The 19063-nt window shown below is 36.3% G+C and overlaps 1 protein-coding gene across 30 annotated transcripts in view; it reads right to left on the bottom strand.

Moving 5' to 3' along the window:
- Positions 1-19063, bottom strand: part of rsrc1 (arginine/serine-rich coiled-coil 1) — a 226060-nt gene that overhangs the window by 203467 nt on the left and 3530 nt on the right. For 29 of the 30 annotated variants that reach the window (XR_015508450.1, XR_015508451.1, XR_015508448.1 and 26 more), the window contains 1 exon segment: positions 13550-13672. Coding sequence is in view for 5 of the 29 variants with exons in the window: in XM_087282652.1 (XP_087138778.1) it covers positions 13550-13672 (123 nt within the window). In the remaining 24 variants the exon portion in view is untranslated. 30 annotated transcript variants of the gene reach the window in all.

The raw sequence follows: 19063 nt of genomic DNA, 5'->3' as shown, positions 1-19063 counted from the left end.
AATGCTACTTTTGTGCTGTTATTAGCTTTTCCCCTCACCTATTTACTGGTTTAAAAACCTTAAATTTGTCCTCCTGCAAGTGAAAAACCAGCCGGAGGTTGTCAATCTGCAATCTATTGCTTTTCCTGCAGTTCCCGGGTGTAATGCTGAATTTTAAGAGTCGAATTTGAATGACTGAATATATGGAAGCAAATTTTTGAACAGAAATAAAAAGAACTGAAAATTGCCCTTTGAATATTATACTTTGTATTTTTCATCGGTGTTAAATATTTAAAGTGAAATATTGAAATTGAATATGAATTATTGAATTTTTAAGTATGAAAACGTGCTTGAAATATTTTTAGTTGAAATATTCACAGCTTAATTAAACAGCTATGTAAATTACAGGTACTAAAATACAAACCCTGACAATGCAAGCATTTCAATGCATGATTTCTGTCAGCTTGTGCTATTCGACAAGCTTTTTATTTCAATACTTTTGGCATTGATTTTATTCCATATATAGCTACAAAATAATGCAGGAATTTAAAGAAGACGGGATGTAAAATAAGTCTTCGATGTCTCTAGAATGTGTGCGAAGTTTCAGCCCAAAATAGCATACAACTGTTATATGACTCTTTGAAACTGATCCTAATCATGCCTGTCACTTTAAATTCAAATGGGATTGTGCTCTTTTCAAAAGAGGGCGGAGCTACAGATGCATGTGTGTCAGCATAATGGTAGATTCAAAAACAAGACAAATGTGATATGCTATTGAGGGCGAGATGGTCACTAGTGGGCGGGGCTTTCCCCCTCTAATGACACGTACAAAGGGAGAATGTCAATCAAAGTGTTTCTGCAGACTGTTTTAATCATAAACAAATACATTTTTATCATTAGTAGCTGGATATATTCACACACTGCTGCCACACAACTGTGTTTGAACCCTTTATAAAAGTGCTTTTTGCATAATAGGTCTTCTTTAAATACAAAGGTAACTGCCAAAGGCACTGTTGCCTCAGCAAGAAGGTCGCTGGTTCAAGCCCCAAGCAGGGCCAGTTGGCATTTCTGTGTGGAGTTTGCATGTACTCCCCCACAGTCCAAACACATGTGTCAAGGTCTATTGAATAAACTAAATTGGCTGTAGTGAAGCATATGCTGGAATAGTTGGCGGTTCATTCTGCTGTGGTGACCCCTGATAAATAAGGAACTAAGCCGAAGGAAAATGATTGATTGAATGAACGAATGTCCTAACACAAATGGATTAATCTAATTTTATTGATTTAAAAATGTATGTTAATTGAACATAAAACAATTAGGATTTCCCCCCAAAATTAAAATTTTGTTGTTTCAACTCATTTTTAATAAGTAGTTTGAAAGTCATTTTTTGAGTGTACTTCATTTGTACTTTTAATATAATAGTGATATAGAAAAACATACCAAATATCGATATTTTTCAGGGTTTCCTACTTGAAGTTGGAAATTCAGTATTGTGACAACACTACTTTTACTGCTGCTGTGAGGCACCAGTGCTTTACCACTCAGCCACAGTGTTGCAAATTAATCACTGCAAAATAAACATTCCTGTATAATTTACAGTAACTTACAGGCAATTTTGGATGCCAGTAAGACTGCAAATTTACAAGTGCACTGTTAATTAATAAATCACCAATTATTTTTATCTTAATCAATTGTATTATTGGCGACACGTGTCTCAGTGGTTAGCACTGTGGCCAAGAAGGTCGCTGGTTCGAGTCCCGGCTGGGCCAGTTGGCATTTCTGTGTAGAGTTTGCATGTTCGCCTCGTGTTGGTTTCCTCCGGTTTCCCGAACAGTTCAAACACATGCGTTATAGGGGAATTGAATAAACTAAATTGGCCGCAGTGAAACATGCCAGAACAGTTGGCAGTTTATTTCACTGTGGCGACCCCTGATAAATAAGAGACTAAGGGCCCTATCATACACCCGGCACAGTGTGGCGCAAGGCGCGGCACAGTAGTCTTTTGGTAGTGTCAGCTTTGCGCAAGAGTGGTTTTGAGGCGTTGCGCTACGCTGTTTAAATAGCAAATGCATTAGCGCTCATATGTGCGCCCATAGGCGTTCTGGTCTAAAAAGGAAGGCGTTCTGAGGCGGACCGCTGGCGTGTCGCTATTTTGAGAAACTATAATAGATTTTTCATTAGACCAAAACAAACCCGGTCTAAACTCCAGTGCAGAGTTGCGCCTCGCTTACACACTGCTTAATACACACAAGAGAGCAATAGGCAAATATCTTTACATATGAAAAAATGTAAATATTAAGGATATATATAGGATATAATAAGAATAGATATAGGATATAAATATAAAGGATTAAAATATTACAAAACATATTATTTTCTAGCCTACATAAATATGAAAAATCACTGCTTTTATGTCTTCTTCATCTCGGGAGGCTTTTTCAGTTCATTCATAACAATTTGCTTTTATATAATCTTATTATTATTAGCAGTGTTATTTATTATATCCATATTTATATTTGTTTTATTAAAAACAAGCTTAGATTTGCCCACCTGTCAGACCATATGGGGCACAGCATGTGTTTTAGCATATAACTCAGGTTTTTGAGCACATTTTGTTATTATTATTCATTTATTCGTTTGCTGGAAATTAGAACTGAATTTAGAAATAGTTTTGAAACGAATATTTGCGCTTAACAAACAAAAGTATTTATTTATAGACTAATTGATGTCTGTGCATAAAGGTTTCCCTATCCAAGAGCGAATGGGAAAGTAATCCATTATCTCTCACTCACGCAGTAGATGCTCTGTTTAACTGTGTTCTGTTAAAAAACTGTCAACTGTTAACTGTTTGCCTGTGAAATGCTCATTTTTTCCACTTAGACTTACTTTGCGTCCTGTAAATAACGAATGTGCTCTTGGCGTGACGCAGCTGGCTCTTAAAGGGAATGGGAGATGAGACTGTAATTGGTTTATTCTCAAAACACACCTATAACTCATTAAGAAAATAAACTCAACCCTTTTAGCCCATGCTCCATGACTCAAAGCGGATTTTCCCGTGCTTAAATTAGCAAAAATGCGTCCTGACACCCCGAAAGCGTTTGTGCCCTGCGTTTTGCGCTCTGCGCATGGACCGTCAAAATAGAGCCCTAAGCCTGAGGAAAATGAACGAATGAATGAATGAATGTCTCAACACAAATCGATTAATCTAATTTAATTGTTTTACAAACTTATGTGGATTGAACATAAAACAATTAAGTTTCACCCCAAAAATTAAAAACTTTGTCGTTTCAACTCATTTTAAATAAGTAGTTTAAAAGTCATGTTTGGAGTGTACTTTATTTGCACCCTTAATATAATCACTGTATTAAAAACATGTCTCGAATGTCATTATTTTTCAAGGTCTCCTACTTGAAGTTGGAAATTCAGTATCAACACAACTGCATAATGCAAGAAAAACCCATTCAGCACCAGTCTGTACCCCAATGCCTGAGCGTCGGTGCTTGATGAAAGAGAATAGATATAAAAATCTAATGGTTTATCAGCTAGTTGAGTCTGTTTTACATGTCAAGGGGAAAAGACTGCGAGTCAGGTATGGGTCTCCATCCCGTTCATCTTATTTTCCCCGACTCCTCTGGAAAATTGCGGAGCCGAGCGGTAAATAGCACAGCAGAAACTTTATGTATTTCTCTTGCATTACTTGTTTATTTATTTCTTTCTTCATGGGGGCCAGGGAGTGTAATATGCCCAACTGAACTGCCCTAATCTTCTTCCCCGCAATATTTCCATGCCGCAGTTATTGTTCTCATTCTCTGAATAATATCCTCCACTCCTTGGATCTTTTTTTTTTTTTTTTGCTTTCTGTGAGCTCCATTCTTTTCTTCTCCTTCCCGTTCTCATATTCTCTATCTGGTACGGCACTTGCTCATATCCTGTCAGTGTATCAATCAAAGAGAGCTGTCCACTCAATTCACACCTGATTTATCAGTCTGCCTCATCCCAAACGCCATTATTAGACCCAAACCTTTTTAAACGCGACAGTGACAGATAGCAGGTCTGACCCAGGTAACCCGTTTGGCTCTTTCTAGCCCATCGCACACTGTAAGCACGTTGATCAAGGTGAACCTGAGATAAATAAAACGCAATAACATGGCACGTAAATGTTACGGCACTGTGGAAACTAATATGAACACGCTTGCTTAATGAGAAAGCGTTCATTTAATCTATTTATGTCACTTGAAATGCAGCTAGTCATCCGTTCAAACGCCGCTGCCGCGCTTTCATTAGTTATAAAAAGTTGATGTTATCTGCAAAATCCTTTGCTGATTTAGTAATATTAATGCTCGGTTAGGTTAGAAGCGAAAAGCACAGTGTGCGTTATGTTTCCCAAATTAACGTTAGCATTATGTTACCACCAATACTTAAATTCAGAGAAATCTGCATTTTTAGCCAGTGATCTGGGCTCGGTTTCTCCATAATGGCTGCATTTCCACTGTCGAGCCAGTGCAATCAAGGTCATTTATCTGACCGGGCCATGCTAATCGCCCCGAAGTTTGAGCAATGAGGCTGAAATCATGTCCCGTTTCCACTTTCAGGACAATAACTCGCAGTGTGACATGCAAACCCCGCCCCCAGAACGCCCAACGAACTAAACGTCACAACCAGCCCAGTTCAGCAAGAATCAAGCAGATAAATTACACCATCGCATCGTCACGAAACGAATAAAATGGAGACAACCGAAACATACAAATGACACGTTACTGTACAGCATTACATTATATGTTTATACGCAAAGGCCTATGTGTTTTCATTTATTATATTCGTTTACTCACCGACCAACTTTTGGCATCAGCGCACCATCCATCGCATAAAACCATAGAATTTATCCGTTAATAACTTTGTATAAAAGGTTTTTTTTTAAATGCTGCGTTCACACCAGGCACAAAAGAAGCGTCAAGCGCGAGTGATTTACATGTTAAGTCAATGCAAAGGCGTGAACAGATATCCTGCGGCGCGATATGTGCAAATGAGACAGCGCAAATGTTGTGATTCGTGCAAATAAAACAAACTGAGTTGAGCGTTTTGAAAGAAGCAAAAAGCACAGTGTGCGTTTTATATCCCAAATTAACATTAGAACAGAATTATTTATTGTGTAAAGTTGTGTATGTAACCACCAATACTTAAATTCAGAGAAATCTGCATTTTTAGCCAGTGGCCAGTGCAAGCCAGGGCTTTTATCTGACCGGACAGTGTCAATTGCCCAGAGGGTTGAGCAATGAGGCTGAAATCATGTCGCGTTTTCACTTTCAGGACAATAACTCACAGTGTGGCATGCAAACCCTGCCCCCAGAACGCCCAATGAATTAAATGTCACAACCAGCCCAGTTAAGCAGGAATCTGGCAGATAAAGCACACCATCGCATCGTCACGAAACAAATAAAATGTAGACAACCAAAACAAACAAATGAAACGTTACTGTACAGCATTACATTATATGTTTATACGCACAGACCTATGTGTTTTCATTCATTATATTCGTTTACTCACCGACCAACTGTTGGCATCAGCGCACCATCCATCGCATAAAACCACAGAATTTATCCGTTAATAACTCTGTATAAAAGGTTTTTTTAAACGCTGCGTTGACACCAGGCACAAAAGAAGCATCAAGCACAAGTGATTTACATGTTAAGTCTATGCAAAGGTGCAAATAGACATCTTGCGGGGCGATACGTGCAAATGAGGCGGCACGAGTGACGCATTTTGTTGGAATGAAGCATGCTAAGTGTTTTGTGCAATTGACGTGCATCGTGAAGTGAATTTGACGCACGAATGAGGCGGATTTTGATGCGCAAATGAAATGAGTAAACTCGAAATGTTCACGTGTCCATTTACGTGCCGATTTATCCGTAACAGTCAAGTCTCGGTTCAGCGTAGTTTTGAAGTAATCAGGGTAGAAATGAAATGCTGCTACGAAGATTATCAGATAATTGTATTCTCTAGACTATAAATAAATACAAAAAATTAATGTTATTTATTAATAATGAAAACAAAGTTAGTAAATGTCATATTCTTATTTTCAAATAACAAGTCAAATGTTACAAAAAATGACAATAAACTGATTTGTGCAAGCCTTGACAACTGAAATGAGGCCGTTTATGAGAAAGTCTTACCTCTCGGATTTATATTCGGTGACGATGTCTGTGAGTGTCATCATTCAAAATTAAACTGCACCTTTTCACTTATAAAGTCATATTGCTCATTATCATAAATTAAAATACCGATGGGACAGCTGAGAAAATAAACCCTAAAACTCTGACCAATGTGAGGAGAGTTTAGTTGCATGTGACTTGTTTGAACTCTTTTGATCCGTTTAGAAACTTTGCTAAGAGAAAAAAAAAATTTTCATCTCTGTTTCAGAACAAAACAATTAATCTACAGGTGTGGAAGCAGCTGAAAACACCAAAACAAGATGCCTAGCTAAAAGAGAAATCACTACAAATCTTTTACTAGAGTATTAGGCAGTACTCACAGTAGGTACAGTTGCCTCGAACCGGGCCAAAGCATGCGTGTCCCCCCTTCCGTCTCCCCCGATGGCCCACACTCACACCACAATCGGGCCTGGGCAAGCTTACGTCATCGATGCTGCGCTGTTCAGTGACAAGCGCTGTCACTCAGCAGCACAGTGGAGATTCTTCCAGTTATATCGTTTTAGTCGTTTAAATATGCAGTGATATGCAGTCAAATATTTCGACAAACAGTCCTTAGGGATGCGGTGACACGCAGTCAGATATTTCACCGAACAGATCCGCAACTTTTGGCGCTCATAAACAATCATAAAGCCCTCGTGCTGCAGGAATGAGGAGGTCTGCTGAAGGCGCGCAGCTGTCGTGAAGTGAGGAGTTTGCGTCTTTAATAAACGACGGAAGTTTGCGTTCACTGAACAGTAAGAATGATTAATAAATCCATATGAAACAGCCCCTTAAAAGTCACATCTCGCTTTCAGTTTCGGGCTTTGGCGCGTTTTGCACTCACACTACAAGCGTACCCCGCCAAAGCCCAAGTGAACTGCGCTCAGGCCCACCTCTTCCAACTGGGTCAGGGCCGGCCAAGTGAACCATGCCTGAGCCCGATTCAGCGCACTCACACGTCTCAAACGATCCGGGAAACGGGCCTGGGCACGGTACGGATAGCATAGTGTAAGTCACCCTTAGTGACAATTAGAGTATTTACAGATTAGATCAAAAAGTTGGGACATTCCCAAATTAAGTGAGCAACAGACTCAGAAGAAGCCTCACAGAAAGAGCAAGAGACGTCAAAGTAATTTTTGAACTTCTGTAAACAAAATGCTATTGGCTATTTTTTTTTATAAATGGGAGGAGCTACTCTATGCCCCGCCCTCTCTCCATGTTTGAGATTCATTTCATATCAAATTTAAAGCGCACACACATTTAAAGCACTTCACGGGACCTTTAGTATCTCCCCGGCATGTGATCGATGAAGAAACGTCATAAAAGTACAGCATTTCGTGTTGGATTAACAAATCTAAACAGGCATTCCTCATTCTGCAAGCACAGTGCCATCGTGTGCTGATTTTATTTTGAAATAGTTCCCGTGTTTGTGTTCCTTCTCAATCTGTTATCAAATAGAGAATGTAATTACAGGCTGCGTCATGCCAAACATGAGCTCAATAGTGCACTGAGAGCAGTACGGTCGCACAGCTTGCATTAAGAAGAAATCGGAGACGTGAATAAATCTAGTGCATTTTACGCTGTTTTGACACTGGCTCAACTGCTTGATTTGCACAGGTTCAGAAAGCTGCTTTCACACAAACTAAACAAACCAGACTCTGACATCATACGGCTACAGCTGTGAAAACGCCTTCGCTTTTCTCCATCACCTACAGTGCTCAGCATATAGGAGTTCACCCCTCACTAATCTCTCATTTATCATTCATTCATTCATTCATTTTCTTGTCGGCTTAGTCCCTTTATTAATCCGGGGTCGCCACAGCGGAATGAACCGGCAACTTATCCAGCAAGTTTTTATGCAGCGGATGCCCTTACAGCTGCAACCCATCTCTGGGAATCATCCACGCATACACATACACACACACACACTACGGACAATTTAGCCTACCCAATTCACCTGTACCACATGTCTTTGGACTGTGGGGGAAACCGGAAACCCACGCGAAGGCAGGGAGAACATGCAAACTCCACAGAGACACGCCAACTTAGTCGAGGTTCGAACCAGCGACCTTCTTGCTGTGAGGCGACAGCACTACCTACTGCGCCACTGCTTCCACTGAGATATGGATTAAAAATATATAATTTCAAAATGAAGTGTACTTGTTTATGTTGAGCGCTGTATATTTAAAACATTATGCAAATGCTCAGAATATAATGCATTTCAGGGACAATCCTCCAGTAGGAATTCAAGTGGTATAGCGTACAATATCCACAACATATCGGGTTCGATTTTAACGATCTATAGTCTAAAGCTCATGTTGCAAAAGCATTAAGGGTGTGTCTGAATCCATTTTGCTATTTTAAGGACTGAAACATGCGCTTCGCACCGCAGCGCATGGTCTAACAGGGCTGTGCTTACTCACTTAATGAGTTCTGGGTGTGCTTTGAGCATAACGTGCATTAAACCAATTAGAGTCTCATCTCTCGTTCCCTTTAAGAGTCAGTTGCGTCGCTCTATGGTGCATTTGTTATTTACATGGCGGGCTTTGTAAGTGTAAAAACTGAACGCTTCACTAGCGAGAAAACCATTAAACAGAGCATCTGCAGCGCGAGGATAAAGAACGAGCCTCCTCCATTCAGCCTCTTTACTTTATTTCTACTCTTTACTCCTTTACTTTGGTGCAGTAAGAAAACGGTGGAAACTCACTCTGCTAAAGACATCTATTAGCCTACATATATTCATATACCCTATGTATATATACCTATATAATGCTTCTTGTATGGATTGAGACCCCCTTTATTTAAATCAGGCAGTGAAGATTGCTGATTTTTAAAGAAATCAGATCTTAAATGTGGCAATGACATAACAGTTCACAGAAAAAGATTGGTCTGGCTGACTAAAAATAATATTTTGTGTGCATTTAGCCCATGTAGTATTGATTCTAGGTATTAATTAAGTATAAATACTCATGGTGCAAACAACGCCAAATGCGTGACACGTTTGCCGCTAACCCATGTTGGTCTATCAAAAAAAAAAGAAAACTAATGTCATGAGCCAAAAACTCTGGTTGTAGTGTCTTCAAGACGGTAACACTTTATAATAACTACCCACTATAAATCATTTATTAAGCATTAGCAAATAGTGAACTCATTATCTGTTAAGCATTAACTCTACATAAATAAGTGTTAGTAAGCAGTTTATAACTGCAGCTAGAAATGCTGCATTCTTGACTTATAAGCATCTATATAATGTGTTTAATGATTGTATTTTCATACTTAGTAAGTGATTTATTTTTCATTACTAAATTAAGTATCAAATTATTTACAAACTGCTTGTATTTAAGAGTAGTTGAGGGTTTTCAGGACCATTCAGAATGAGTTAGTAAATGATTAATAAACTATTGAAATCAACATTTATATGTCTTATTATTCAGGCATATACTAATGGTTACTATACATGTTAATAAATGCTTTATTAACTCAACTTCATGCAGTTTTGTGACCTAATTTAAAGTGAGGAGTATTTATGCTTTATAAATCCCTTATAAACGACAAATAAAGGCTCAGTTAAATTCTAAACAGGAAAAAAAAAGACATTAATCATTTCTCTTCATTTAAAGATACACAAATAAAACTGTACTTCAAATGAAAAATTCATCTTTGCAACCTTATCTAAAATAAAATCACTGTAGAGTTTAAACTTTGCATCTTATTATAATGTTAAATTATTATATTGTTGCTGTTTTGGATGTCGTATTTTGACACTCCTGTTATTTTGCAATGTTTAAACTTTACAGTAATTTTACTTTTTAGAAAGATTGCACAGATTATCGTTCATTTGATACTGAGCCTTTATTTGTCATTTATAAGGGATTTATAAAGCATGAATAGTCCTCACTTTAGATTAGGTCACAAAACTGCATGAAGTTGAGTTAGTAAAGCATTTACAAACATATTAGTAAACTATTAGTATATGCCAGAATAATAAGACATATAAATGTTGATTTCAATAGTTTATTAATCATTTACTAACTCATTCTGAATGGTCCTGAAAACCCTCAACTACTCTTAAATACAAACGGTTTGTAAATAATTCGATACTTAATTTAGAAATGAAAAATAAATCATTAACAGAGTATGAAAATACAATCATTAAACACATTATATAGATGCTTATAAGTCAAGAATAGAGCATTTGTAGCTGAAGTTATAAACTCCTTACTGACGTTTATTAATGTAGAGTTAATGCTTTAACAGATAATGAATTCACTATTTGCTAATGCTTAATAAATGATTTATAGTGTGTAGTCATTATAAAGTGTTACCAAATTAGGTTGTGTTTTTGTTAGCAGGAAGTTGCTAGGCAACAGAGGCACTCAAAGTCACAAGGAAAAGTATCAGACACTTAAATAGCATGCTGTTAGTTTTGACCATTATGGTAAGAAACATATAAATACTTGTACATTTTTTGTGTGTTTTATCATTTTAATAAAATAACAATGTTAGGAAGAAATATACACATCTTTAGGAAAGGTCAAGGTATTATTGATATGCGGGTTTCATTTCAATAGAGTTTTAAAAGTCCACATGAACCGGAAGCTGTGACCAATTTCTTTTCTGTATTGTGACGCAGTTACAAGAGAAACAGAACGTTAAAAAAAAAAATGTGGGTGTGGCTTGTTTTTTCTACTGTGAGCTGATTGGATGTAGCAAAGTAGGTATTCAGAAAGATGGGGAAAAGGGTTTGGGGAGAGTTATTACAACATAACAGACTCCTCCTGCTCACCATTTCCATTTGTTATCAAAACTGACAGCTGAAGGGGCGTGGTTACATATGTTAACCACACCCACTAACTCAGACAGACCTAATCTGAGAATTTAACTGAACACAAACAGGAAGTGCATTTTCAGATTTTAATATTAGATTAAAAGGGCAAAACATTTCTTTCTTAATGAGATACACGGATGAATTGTATACCACAAAACTTGAAATGTGAGCCAACACAAATTAAAAATGGTCACAATGGCTGCCGGTAGCTCTAATGGTAAAAACAAAAAGCCTACGGTTCTTACTCCTCTACATGTCGATGTAGCAGAGAGTTTACATTACATAAAACATTTCAATAAACAGCCTGCAGATAATTATAGTTTAATTGCATTAATTCATCAACCTAAGAGCCCCCTTATTTCTTCCAAGCTCAAAACGGGCACAAACGTGGACTGACCCAAGGGTGCTTGTGCCAGTGCTTAATTAATACAGACAAAAACAATAATAATCTACACTAATAACCCCTGTAATGAGTGTGAGTGTCTGTGTGCGCAGGACAAGCAGCTGTGAGAGAGTGAGTGGCGCTGCGAACAGAAGGTCTTTAATGGCAACCTGTCATACGCTAATTAGCCAAGCACATGTTAGCATTTGAGTCCCAATGAGTAGGAGGAGGAGGAGGAGGGTGGAAAATGATGATGGAGATGATGATGATGCAGAAAAAAACATGTTTCACATTGATCAAAACCCTAAAAAACTATTGACATTTTGTTTGTTTGTTAAATGGACACACTGGAAAACCCAATAAGAAACAGATTGAGTTAAAAAATGAATCTATAGGAGTAGTGAACTTAATCCATTTGAGTAAATGAAGCAATTTGAGCACAGTAAAACAATGAATGAAGAGAACTGAAACCAGTAAAACCCAATAAGTTATGGCAACTCAAACCGTGTGAGGAAACCAACAGCTACAAATCATTTGAGTTCAAAAACTAATCTATATGAGTACTGTGAACTTACTCCATTTAGGTTGAAGTAATGAGGTATTTAATTAACTCATTACCTTCAACACTGAGTTCAAAACTCTTTTCAAAGGAGTAGAATTAACTTCCAGTAAACTGTTATGTTCAGGCAATTAAATTTTTATAATTATGCACATTGTTCATTTACTTAATAATTTTAAGGGAAATGGTTTACTCACTTATTTTCTTACAGTCTAACTAATAAGATTGACTTATTTTGATGAAAGCAATGTTCCTTTTGCTAAAAAATAACAACTTTCTTTAATTAATTAAAGTATTTTTTAGTAAAAGGAACATTGCTTTTATCAAAACAATTAATAAGTAGATCATTAAAATAAATCTAGATTCAAAATAAAAGATAATCATTCATTCATTTTCTTATCGGCTTAGTCCCTTTGTTAATCTGGGGTCGCCACAGCGGAATGAACCGCCAACTCATCCAGCAAGTTTTTACGCAGCGGATGTCCTTCCAGCCGCAACCCATCTCTGGAAAACATTCACATGCACTCACTCATTCACACACACTCACACACTACGGACAATTTAGCCAACCCAACTCACCTGTACCGCATGTGTTTGGACTGTAGGGGAAACCGGAGCACCCGGAGGAAACCCACGCGAACGCAGGGAGAACATGCAAACTCCACACAGAAACGCCAACTGAGCCGAGGCTCGACCCAGCGACCTTCTAGCTGTGAGGCGAACGTGCTACCCACTGCGCCACTGCGTCGCCAAAAAAAGATAATCATTTACCTTTTACTTGATTTATTTAAGGGTGTAAGATTAACATTAAGTAAATTGTACATGATATCGACAAGTTAATTCTACTTGATATAAGATTAGTAAATATTTACTTGAAATTTACTTACGCAAATTGTTATAGGGATAAGAGTAATTTTTTTAAAGCGCAGCATTGTTCAAATTATCTTCTTTTGTGTTCTACAGAAGAAACTCAAGTAGGTTTTAAACAACTAAAGGGTGAGTCAATTATTAGCGGATTTTCATTTTTGGGTGAACTGTCCCTTTAAGAAAAGAGATTATCATAAATAGTTCATTATTTTTCATACATTCATTCATTTTCTTTTCAGCTTAGTCCCCCCATGAATGCAGGGTCGCCACAGCGGAATGAACCGCCAAATTATCCAGCATGTTTTTATGCAGCGAATGCCCTTCCAGCCACAACCCATCTCTGGGAAACATCCACACACACATTCACACTTATATACTACGGACAATTTAGCCCACCCAATTCACCTGTACCGCATGTCTTTGGAGCACGCGGAGGAAACCCACACGAACGCATGGAGAACATGCAAACTCCACACAGAAACACCAACTGACCCAGCCGAGGCTCGAACCAGCGACCTTCTTGCTGTGAGGCGACAGCACTACCTACTGCACCACTGCATCGCCTATTTTTCATACATTGTTTATTTATTTTTTGTTTGCATGTTTGTTTGTTTGTTTGTTTGCTAGCTTGTTTGTTTGTTCACACAGAATGAGTTTATTTCAGAGAGTAAAGCTGTACTACTGTGATGGTTGGGCACACAATTATTTCCTCATTTATTTGAATCATTCTGCAGCCTTTTCCTTACCTCCTGTTTCGGCTGCGGGATCGGGATCTGTGGGAGCGATGGCTTCGTCCTCTATCTGCGCTTCGGCTTCGCCTCCTGTGACCGGATCCTCTGGAAGAGCTGCTGTGGGAACGATTTCTGTGTCTGGAAAATCAGTAGCAAGAGTATCAGTACAGTAATATACCAGCAGTGTGAAACATACTTACTGCTTCTGTATGAACAACACATTCTGTAATGGACTCTTTTCACAAGACTGTTATGACACATTTAATGTTCAACAGCATCTTAGGGTGCGTTCACACCTACACTTTTGTTTCGGAACGTGTCTCGTTTGCCCGGTTAGCGCGGTTCGTTTGGCATATGTGAACAGGGCAATCGCGCTCTGTTCCGCGCCAAAGTAATCGCTCCGAGATCGCTTGAATGAGGTGTTCGGCTCGATTGAAATGATCCCTGGAGCGGTTCGATTGCAGTGAGAAAGCGATCTGATCCGAGCGTGGTTATATCACAGTGTTTTATGGATATGTAATAGGCATACGGCTATATGAAGAGAGAATTATGAGTATGGCGGGAAGTTTCGCGAGTCTCCGGATGCCCGCAATCGAGTGATGATCTCCCGGTAATCTCGCGTCTCCCTCCCGGTCCTCAAATAGGCATCGCCGCGCACCCTTCTCACCCCTCCCCACCGCATCTCTCCTCAGACACGTCACGCGCGCGCACCCTGTCAATCACCACCAAACCACCACCTCTCCTGACAGCTGAGCGGGACTCTGCAAAATAAACCCTGACACTCTGACCAATGTGAGGAGAGTTTATTTGCACGTGACTTGTTTTAGCTCTTTTGGTCCGACTAGAAACTTTGCAGTGTGAAAGCGAACCGCTCCAAGAGCAAAGAGCAAGAATGTAACATTTGTAATCTCTGTTTCAGAACAACTGAATCGATTCACAGGTGTGAAAGCACCCTTAAATCATTTAAAGTTTTTAATACTTAGATTTTTTTTTTAATGTGTGAACATTTATATGCATTTCTCTATGTATTATATCATTTTTGCATCAATTTACAAAAAAAACAAATGACCACTAATGCGAGGTGTCTGTAATGCAATTTATATGGGGGCAGGACAGTAAATCTGACATTATTCTCTCTTCTGGCTGCCGTTCTCAGTCTCACACTATTGTTTTCCTTGTTCTTGATAACACCATCGAGGAGTTTTTCTTTTATTATTTCAGAAAATAGAATTGTAAAATAATGACTAGTTGTACTTTCCCATTCACTGTGCTCTGAGGTTACCGACTATGACGACTTCTGCTGCTAAGAAACACGCAAATGCAAAAATCGTCCATACACTTATTTCCAAATGCCTCCAATAGTAAAATGGGTGTCAGAATAAGATGTTGATCAATGCCACAGAAATACAGTTAATTATTAAACTAAACTTAACTAAACTAAAGTGTTACTGCGCTGTGCTACATCCGGCAGATTGCACTATTTGTGTTCTAATATTCCTTTCAAACTTGTTTAAACACATTTTTTTTAATTATTTGAATTAAATCATTATTTATAATATTTCTTAAATTATAATTATTAATAAATCAATTCGTTCATTCATTTTCTTTCGGCTTAGTCCGTCTTAGAGGTTATTAATCTGGGGTCACCACAAAGGAATGAACCGCCAACTTATCCAGCATATGTTTTACGCAGCGGATGCCCTTCCAGCTGCAACCCATCACTGGGAAACATCCATACACACTCATTCACACACACACACACACTCATACACTATTGTCAATTTTAGCATACCCAATTCACCACATGCCTTCGGACTTGTGTGGGAAATGGGAGCACCCAGAGGAAACCTACGCGAACATGGGGAGAACATGCAAACTCCACACAGAAATGCCAACTGACCCAGCAGAGGCTCGAACCAGAGATATGAGTGATAGCCCAGGCCTAAAGAACCAATAGCTCCACGCTAAGTGACCAATAGCCCCACCCTAAAGGACTGATAGCTCCGCCCTAAAGAACCACTAGCCTCACTTTAAAGGACTGATAGCTCCGCCCTAAAGAACTGACAGCCCACCCCTAAATGACTGAAAGCCCCGCCCTAAATGACTGATAGCCCCACCCTAAAGGACCATAAGCTTCACTTTAAAGGACTGATAGCTCCACCTTAAAAGACCTTTAGCCTCACTTAAAAAGACTGATAGCTCCACCCTAAAGGACTGATAGCCCTGCCCTAAAGGACTGATAGCCCCGCCCTAAAAACTGATAGCTATGCCCTAAAGTACTGATAGCCACACCTTAAAACACTGGTAACCCAGCCCTAAACCCCTAATAGCCTTGCTTTAACAGACTGATAGCTTCGCCCTAAAGAACGGATAGCTCCACCCTAAAGCATTGATAGCTCCGCCCTAAAAGCAGACCATGTACCAGAAGTGAAGGAAAGTTTTGAAGGAGAGGGATGCTATGATATCTGATTCAGATTCTGAGAATGGATGAATTTTTACAAAATAATGAAAAGCACAGAAACATTGTTTATGATAAAAAACACTGTATACTTATAAAAATACAATGAGCAACTTTAAACAAAGAGATAATCCCTGTACAATACAAAAAAGGTGTTGTTTACAGTAAACAGATTTCACACAAAAGGGATATTTAATATGGTGAGAGAACAAAATAGGGCACACTCCCTGACTAACCCGGATATGAATGAAATAAGGTAGTCTGCATACAGAAAATCACAAGCTTCTACCCATCAGCCAGTATAACCCTCTGCACTATATTTAGAAAGGCTGACATCACAGATATACACCAGTCGGCCTGCATTATTTTAACTAATGAACTGGATTTCTCTCTCCCGGTTTCTTTTCTCTCCAATGAGCCGCTGTCATCTTCCCTACTTTTGACTCAAACAGATAGACCGAGACTTCTTAGAGCCACTCTGAAAGCTAAATGAGAAGTGTAAGCCCATTCCCCACATCATGAATAAATAAAATGTTTATCTAAAAAAAACATAATTAAATTTATTATGCATTTCTGCATCCAAATGCATCCTTCTAAAGCTTTACTGTGAGCAGCTCTGGCCGCAGAGTGTCTCTCTCCACCACTGTGGCGGTATTAGAGGTCATAGTTAATGTTTGAGCTGCTTTGCAGGGCAAAAAGCAGTCCACATGGGTTAGTCACAGAATGTTTTTTTTTTTTTGCAAAATTTAATTAATAAATAAATATGTAGATGGATGGATGGATGGATGGATGGATGGATGGATGGATGGATGGATGGATGGACAGACAATAATAGACAAATAAATAAGTAAATATGTAAATAGAAATAAATAAATACAAAAATACATAAATATATAAATATTACATAACTAAATAATTAAATACATAAATAAACATAGATAAATTAATAAATACACACATAAATATATAAATATATAAGTTAATACATAATTAAATACATAAATAAATCAAGATAAATAAATTAAAATATAAATAAATAGATAAGTAAATAAATAAATAAACACAAATATATTAATACATAAACAAATATAGATGAAAACTCGATAAATAAATAAATAAATAAATGCATAAGTACATTAATACGTAAATAAATCTAGATAAACAAATAAATGTAGATAAAAAGTAAATAAATATATAAATATATAATTAAATACATAAATAAATCTAAATAAATAAATAAATATATAAATAAATAGATAATTTAATAAGTACATAAATATATTAATATATAAATAAATATAGATAAATAAATCATTAAATAAATAAATAAAATACATAGTACATAAATATATAAATAAATGTAATTAAATGCATAAATGAATAATGATAAATAAATAAATACATAATTATATTAATACATAAAAATATAGATGAAAAATAAATTGAAAATAAATAAATGCATAGGTACATTATTATATAAATAAATCTAGATAAATAAACAAATAAATGCTAATAAAAAAGTAAATAAATAGATAAACATATAATTAAATACATGAATAAATCTAAATAAATAAATAAATAGATAAATAAATAAATAAATAAATATATAAATATATCATTAAAAAAATAAATAAAATATATTGTACATAAATATATAAATAAATGTAATTAAATGCATAAAATAATATTGATAAATAGATAAATACACAGTTACATTAATATACAAATAAATCTAGATAAATAAATAAATAGATAAATAAACAAATATACAAATAGATAAGTAAATACATATATATTAATATATAAATATAGATAAATAAATCATTAAATAAATAAATTAAATACATTGTACATAAATATTAAATAAATGTAATTAAATGCATAAAACAATATTGATAAATAGATAAACACATAGTTACATTAATATACAAAAAAATCTAGATAAATAAATAAATATATAAATAAATATAGATTAAAAAGTAATTAAATAAATACATGAATCTAAATAAATAAATTTAAGTAAATAGATAAGTAAACAAATAAATAGATAAATAAATATAAAACTAAATACATAAATAAATCTAGATAAATAAATATAAATAAATAGATAAATGAATAAACAAACAAATAAATAAATAAATAATTAAATACATAAATAAATCTTGATAAATAAATATAAATAAATATATAAATAAATGAATAAATATATATATATATATATATATATATATATATATATATATATATATATATATATATATATATATATACATACATATATATATATATATAAATAGATAAATAAATAAATAAATAAATAATTAAATACATAAATAAATCTAGATAAATAAATCTAGATAAATAAATGCAAAACAAATCTAGATAAGTAAATGAACATATAAATAAATAAATATAAATAAATAAATAAAGTCGAGTAGTATGTCCGAATTCAAAGAATTCGAAAATCAGTATGCGAGAAGTACCCGGATGACTTACTACTTCCAGCAAGATTCTGGAGTGCGCATTCCATGCACGCTGCGCTATCCCATAATGCCCCGTGAGAGAATTAATGAATGGGAGTGAAGCGACGCAACTGACGCAGGTAGGTCACATGATCATGACAAAATGGCAGATGTAGTACGTCCGAATTCCATTCATACTTTTCACATTCATACTGTATAGAGCGTACTTTTCTAACGGCCGAGTAGTACGTTTATACTCAAATGCAGTACCTACTGAGTAGTAAGCGGTTTCGGACACGGCCTAAGTGTTCACACTATTCAAGACAGCTTAATCAGAGCATCAAACACCAACATAATTACCTACAGGTGAAGCCACTTAAAAACAACTAATGTGTGACAATGACTGATCAGCGTCAGTCTACTTGACCTCCACATCCTTCTTTCTGCAAGAGTAACTATTTCCCATCACATATTATGGCAAAGCATCATGAATAATTGAAGTTAGGGCAGACAGTGCAAGTGACTGCACAAAGCAACGTCTGAGTTCAAGAAACTGCACACAATGTCTATTCGAGACACTAAAAATAGTATTCAAGATAGTGGAACGAT

The sequence above is a fragment of the Danio rerio genome, chromosome 15 (genome assembly GCF_052040795.2).
Source record: "Danio rerio strain M-AB ecotype USA chromosome 15, GRCz13ab, whole genome shotgun sequence".
NCBI classification, from domain to species: domain Eukaryota; kingdom Metazoa; phylum Chordata; class Actinopteri; order Cypriniformes; family Danionidae; genus Danio; species Danio rerio.
Note: the sequence above shows the minus strand (reverse complement) of the source record. Positions and strands in the feature narration are given on the sequence as shown.